Raw genomic sequence first — 6,587 nt, forward strand, 5'->3', positions numbered from 1 at the left:
AAGCGAAGTCGACATCAAGGCAGCATACGCTGCGCGATACCCCGTTACATCTGGCTTTATGATAAACCCACAATGCGACAAGGCAAAGGCTGCTTGTGCTAATGTGCGAAATACCTGCACTGACGCCATCGGCTTACGCAAGATCGATGTAAAATTGCTTGTGCGCAAAAAAGAAAGGGCTGAATCATTAGGCGTGCATGAAGAAGAGAAAAAAGAATTGAATATGATTTAGGAATAGGCTGGTTTTTGTTATATAAAGAAATGAGCCCTTCGGGTTTCCTCACTCTCATCAGGGGGATTAGCCGACTGTTTGCGGACGCATCATCCCGAACACCAACGCGATCATGAGAGCGTTCGTCATCGCTTGCCTTCTCTCCGCAAGTAAGATTATCCTCCCTCTTTTGGAAGATGTATGCGGCTAATTTCATTTTACTTGAGCTGCTAGTTGCACTTTCATGTTTGCCGACAGCGCGAACGGATCATGCTGAAAGCAAAGTAGGCACGATAGTACGCGAGCGGTGCTCATAACTGAAAGTTTATATATATATATATATATATATAGAGAGAGAGAGAGATTGCTGTGTTGCATTGATCGTCGATCCTATTGACAGCACTTCCGATACAGCGCCTATTTGATGTCAGCCTCTCTGCTCAGCCTCATTTGCACGCGCTGTACATAAACATGCTTTTGTACCGGGTTGACCACATTGCTAAGACTCTTCAGTTACTCTGTCCGCTAACTTTGGACAATTTCATTCGCAAATAATAATGTTTATGGGGGTTTTCGATGTTACATTATTTCTTCTAGCGATATGCCTAAAAGGCGTCGATTATATATATTTTTTTCTTTTTTTTTTGAAATTGGTACATTTTAACGCGATTCTTTTTCGCAACGAACGTCAGTGGCGGTTGTGGCGTAATTTTTCCTTGATTTTCATTATCAGATATAATCAAGACACAATGACCCTGTTTTGAGAAGGCAGATATAGACACAGACATAATGACACACATTGCCGTTCCTTCGACCCGCTCTGCTAAACGAGCTGCTAAGCGAAGCTGAGAGTCTCATTTGTAGCTTTCACCGTCCTTAGGTGTGGTAATAATTTTCGAGGTGCGAAACGAAGTTGTGAGCGCTGAACTCGTTTATCTTGTAAACGATATGGAATGACACAATCAGCCCGCGCATTCGAGGCGTTGTGCGAAGGCGGCGTTGTGCATTGTCAATTGAGAAAGATTTATCTGAAGCCTTAAAGTTGAAAACGGAATGCCACTAAGCCTATTTCTATAGAAAAGTGTACCAAGTAAACGTTCTTTTTTTTTCGTTCTCGTGACGGCCTGAACATACGCCGATTTCTTGCTAGTAATCGTTCTCGCATGCATCCGAGCCGATGCTTTGTTTCTTTTAAGCTGCTTCGAAATGGGCGGCCGACGTAACCAACCAAACCATGTTAAAGAACGTCGGTCTTGTACGGTTGTGGTGAAGGCTTGAGCACACATGGACCTACGTAACGCGCAAAAAAAAAACTTTGCAACCAAGTTACCATTTAATCCCAGTGAGAAACCTTCGAGGCATATGTAAGAGCATCTGCAAGCTGTTACAGGCTATCCTAGGTGATACCGCTAGTTTGTAAACAGGTTGAGGGCATATACTGCCAAATTTTCTGTTTAGACGATATGCTCAAATGCCAGCTTAGTTAGAGCAGCGCACTGCTGCCTATGATTTTCTATGAATATTCTAGATGATGAACTGTGTTGCTTCATTGATGTTTTTATTTCTTGAGCCACAATTATTCTAATATGCTTGTTTATTGATTTACTAGTTTATTATTTGTTATCAATAAATTTAAGGATACTGCTGTCCGGATATCCGAAGACATTGCAGGGTGGGTACGTCGTATATACTTGGACAACGGTTTACATATTGCACAACATATGAAGTTTAGGTAACAGAAAGCAAAGATAAACGTAAAAGACATTGTGCGACATTTCCATGGTACACTGTTCAATAGGCAGTTCCGCTATTGCGCATCTCAGTTGTTCCATTGTTCGACGGTGTATAGAAAAATGGAAAGATTGATACGATCCATCGGTGTTTTAGCTTAGTTGTTTTTTTATGAAATGTAGTAGAAAAGGATATTTCTCACAGAGAGAGCTCTCATCATTTTCTGTCGTCGCCATAACGAGACGTATACCTTGTAACGCTACTCCACACAGCATTAATGTATATGTTCCAGTTGCCCTTGGAAATGCCCAAAATCGGGCAGTAAACACAGCCAGTGGAGCTGCCTCAAGTGGTGCAGCAACAAGAGGTGAACTGACAGGGGCTCTGCGCGGTGGAGTTGAATCCGTTGGTCCCAGTGGAGCTCCGGGTGTCACCATCACTCTTGGAGGCAATATCGGCGGTGGTCTTGGAGGCCAGGGTAAGTGCTCAAGTGTTGCTGTTTATAACAACAACTAATTGTGGTGTATACTTAGAGCCGAGAGCAGTCCGAAAGAGACACACGCGAAATGACTTTCAGGAGTCCGATACAGCTCATGCAATGCGGCACGGATCCTGAAAGGAAAAGTAAAATACCGTCTCAAGAAACGTGATTATGGGTTTTATCAACAGGTGAAACATGCTACACTTGGGATATCTGATGTCGTAGCATTCGAAGTAACCTCCCAGTTATATGCCAATAAAATCGGAGGGCTACGACTGCGCTTGATAGCTTTTGTAGAGAGCTTATAAATGTAAAGAAGTGGTTAGTGCCTTAAGCTTTGAGCCCTTGTAGAGCAAAGCGCACAATGCACCTAATACTTCGCGTATACACAACAGTAAAAAAAAACTTCCTTCATTTAAATACTAACAGACACATATGAGTTACGTCTTGGTCTTCTATTTTTTTCTTCGGTGTCTTTTTCGGTTGCGCACTCGCTGTATTTATTGCTAGCTATGAAAGCCGCCTAAGAGAGGTCCCTTTCATAGTCCGGAGTTTCTCTTGAGTTTCACTAGACTCCTATAAGTTGAATTTGCCTGAGGAATTGGATTGCTTGACGTTCATGAGTTTTATAGACATGTATTGCGGATAAGTGAGCAACACTGGGGACGAATTGTAACAAACCTTTGAGGACCTTAACAGGGAAAGTGTAAAAGTAGAGTTGCAGATTATTATGCAGAAGTCAAACGTACAGTTGAATAGAATGGCAAGGGAACAAGAATTCATGGCCGCCAGTCAGTCTCTAGAGTATGCGCACGAGTACGTTCTAGATCAATTACCCCCAGGAGACCCTGATCATGGGAAAGAAATGTACAGAAGAATAAAAATGAGTTGGAGCGCGTACGGCAGGCATTATCAAATTCTGACTGGGAGCTTACCACTGTCGTCGAAAATAAAAATGCATAATCACTGCATTTTACCGGTGCTCACATATGGGGCAGAAACTTAGAGACTGACAAAGAAACTCGAGAAGTTAAGCACCGCAGAAAGAGCGATGGAACGAAGAATGTTAGGCCTAACGTTGAGATGCAGAGCCATGTGGATCAGAGATAAAACGGGGATGGCGGATATTCTAGTTAATAATCAAAGAAAAAAATGGAGCTCTGTAGGCCACGTAATGTGTAGGGCAGGTAACCGATGAAGAGAAGCGCAGTAGACGACGGCAGAAAATTAGGTGGGTTGATGGCATCAGGAAAATTTGCAGGCGCAATTTGGAATCAACGACCTCAATAGAGGGGAAAATGGAGACCGCTGGTTTGGAGATCGCTAGTTGGATCGCTGGGTAAACTGCACGAGTTTCGTTCTGCAGTGTACATAAAAATAGCATACAATCATCATAATTAGCAGCAATAGCAGGAGCAGCAGCCAAAGAAGAAGCTGCCATTTTTGGTCAGATTACGTTAAATGTACTATTGTTTTATCCAAGCTTAAGACAGCTTCGAACCTAAGCGAAAAATGCCCAATCATGACTAGTGCCTTCATCATTGCTTCGTGTTGGTTAGGTTGGACAAGACTATTTCATGTCAACTCTGTGAGGTTAACCGTAGATGTAGCTGAAGGTTGCTTTGTTGGAAATATATGAGAAAACTTGGACGCCTAGTGTGAGCAATAAATAACGTTGAAGTGATGACACGCATATTTTGCAAATCCGCGCTTGTATTTCCACCATAGGGAAAGATAGGCGTTTCACCGAATGGCGAAGAACATGCTGAACTATTTAAGCTATAGTTTTCACATGCTGATTACACACTCACGCGAAGATGTGACAAATCGTCCGGCACGCTTCCACGCATTCGCCGTTCGAGCAGGTCTGAACATATCTGCCTGTAATTATGAGAGCAGGCGCTTTCATTATTTTATAACTTCTCATAAATCTGCGCTATATTTAAACTCCCTCACACCCTTTTCAACATAAGCTACTGAAACCTCAATACGCGTAAATCATTTTGAACAACTTAGGTTCAAGTACATTGGTCATCTATGTCCTGGCGCAGCCTTTGCGCTACTTTTGCTGGGGCGTATCATAGACCTAGAGAAAGTGCGAATATACAGTCAGCATTCTTCAGAATCATACTTCTGGGGGGAAAATACTTATAATAACTACTTCTGATAGATTTCATTATGCTGCTGAATGTTTGCGAAATAGAAAATGAAGACCATGAAAACGTGTTTGAATACAATTTGTAACTTGGCATTTACTTTGTCATGCTTGATTTCGGTATAGCGTCAAGCGACTATACTTGCCTTAAAGAACCCGGGCAGTTTCTGGCGACGACATTTATTCTATAATTTTAAGGTTGACGCTCTACCAAAGGGGCTGTGCGCGGCACAGAATTATTCATTTCAGGCGAAATTGCCGAACAGAAATAGAAGGACAATAATACCAATACAACGTCACTTTAACGTCGATATGCGTGCGTAGCAGACTCTATGACGATTGCGGTAATCTTGAGGGACTTCAGCTCGAACTTACATTAGAAAACGCAATGCTGTAGCTCGTTTATGTGCTGCCGCTGCTGTTCTTCGCAAACTCCTTTGTTTTACAATGCAACATGTTCCTTATATTTAACGCATATGTTTTTGTGGTGCAGGAGGAGGATATCCTTCAGTCTCGAGTTCCAACTTCCAGCCAACTCATGGCTTCAATCCAGGTTATGGATTCCCCTCCGGCTACGGATACTACCCACAAGGTTACGGTCACTACGGCTACAATCCGTACGGCTACAATCCTTACGGCTACTATTCTTACGGCTACAATCCTTACGGCTACAACTACAGTCCCTATGGCTACTACGGTTACGGCAACGGTTACAACAGCGGATATGGTCATGGAGTCTATGGCTCCACCCACCGCTCGAACAACCGCCACCAGTAATTCCAACCAGACGGCGCCACGGCGTCAGCTGCTGCGGCTTCTGCCACTTCTGCCCATATTTATAGGTGACTTTCTCGTTTCTACCTCTCGATCAATTAAAAAATTGCAGCGCAATTTTTTTTATTTCTAGCTCATAACAAGGTAGTAGAAAAAGAATGGAGACAAGTGTTACTAAATGTATTTCGTTTTGTTCTTGCTGCTCGGGGCAATTGACAGAACTCTGCACAGTAATCAAGCTGATCTTCTAGCTGAAACAGGTTTAGCCAAATAACCGAGCTAATAAACCAACCTTTCCTAAGAAAGTACGCATAGCGTAGCGCGCGAGTTTAGACTGAAAACGCGATTATGTGGATCGCACACCACATGAGAAGAGGTTTATGCGAAATACGAACCGATTCAGGCAGCTGTTGGCTCCTTTCTATACGCTAACAACTAGTCCTTCTCGGTCCATGTAAGCATTACCACGGCATTTATGAACGAGCGATGTGAGCTGGGACCATTTAGTTAAATAAGAAAGAAAATGCGGCTAGCTCGGGCCACCACGCTGCAAAAGGCATGTAATTGCTCATTGTCAACTTAATGCCTCTGCCATCTGACGGCAGATAACATGAGACAGCGCTTTGAATAAAACACACGGATACTGCAAATCTGCAACACCGTCGCCATGCAATTGCTGGCTAACATGTAATCGTGCGCAAAATCGGCCGCAACTGCGTCTCTGACAGAGACTCGATCAAGCTGCGAATTGCAATTACCACAAAGGGCGTTCGCCGAAGAAGAGACTGCGCTACGCTTCAAAATGCTGTTTCGCTATCTACATGAACGCATAGCGTCAAAAACTCTCGACATTGCACTGGATTTCAAGAAGGTGACACGCTTGCGAACGATTGATTGAATGCTGGTGGACAGTTTACTGCTGATACCTTGAAAATTATAATGTAAGCCGTAATTTCGAAGTGGTGCCGAGTGTTTGACGCCATAACGATATTAAGAAAACGTTTCAACGTTTTGGCTCCTACGACTGTGAAAATAATTAGGCCGCAGAATGCCTCCACTTGTAACTCGGATACTTTGACCCGTATGAGAGGAATAACTGAGTGTATAAGTGTGCGCGATACAGCATCTCAAGAAATGGAGGAGCAATTTCTCTGGAAAATGGTCTTGAGGTTTCGCATGTCGCATGTCGCATGACGCTGATGTCGAATTCCAAGGAAGGTGCGTTAAGAAACTCC

General features: G+C 43.2%; 1 protein-coding gene across 1 annotated transcript; it reads left to right on the top strand.

Moving 5' to 3' along the window:
* Positions 1-249: 249 nt before the first annotated feature.
* LOC142591209 (uncharacterized) lies at positions 250-5,419 on the top strand. Its single transcript, XM_075703571.1, has 3 exons — positions 250-381; positions 2,235-2,420; positions 5,072-5,419. Exons 1-3 carry the CDS (start codon positions 345-347, stop codon positions 5,353-5,355), a joined length of 507 nt encoding a protein of 168 aa, XP_075559686.1. The 5' UTR covers positions 250-344; the 3' UTR covers positions 5,356-5,419.
* Positions 5,420-6,587: the final 1,168 nt, after the last annotated feature.

This window comes from Dermacentor variabilis, chromosome 8 (assembly GCF_050947875.1).
Source record: "Dermacentor variabilis isolate Ectoservices chromosome 8, ASM5094787v1, whole genome shotgun sequence".
NCBI lineage: Eukaryota > Metazoa > Arthropoda > Arachnida > Ixodida > Ixodidae > Dermacentor > Dermacentor variabilis.

Coding starts and splice junctions, on each gene's coding strand:
- LOC142591209 (XM_075703571.1), top strand. CDS start 345: ATGAGAGCGTTCGTCATCGCTTGCCTTCTCTCCGCAA. Junction 382..2,234: donor CGCTTGCCTTCTCTCCGCAA/GTAAGATTATCC, acceptor TATATGTTCCAG/TTGCCCTTGGAAATGCCCAA. Junction 2,421..5,071: donor CGGTGGTCTTGGAGGCCAGG/GTAAGTGCTCAA, acceptor TTTGTGGTGCAG/GAGGAGGATATCCTTCAGTC.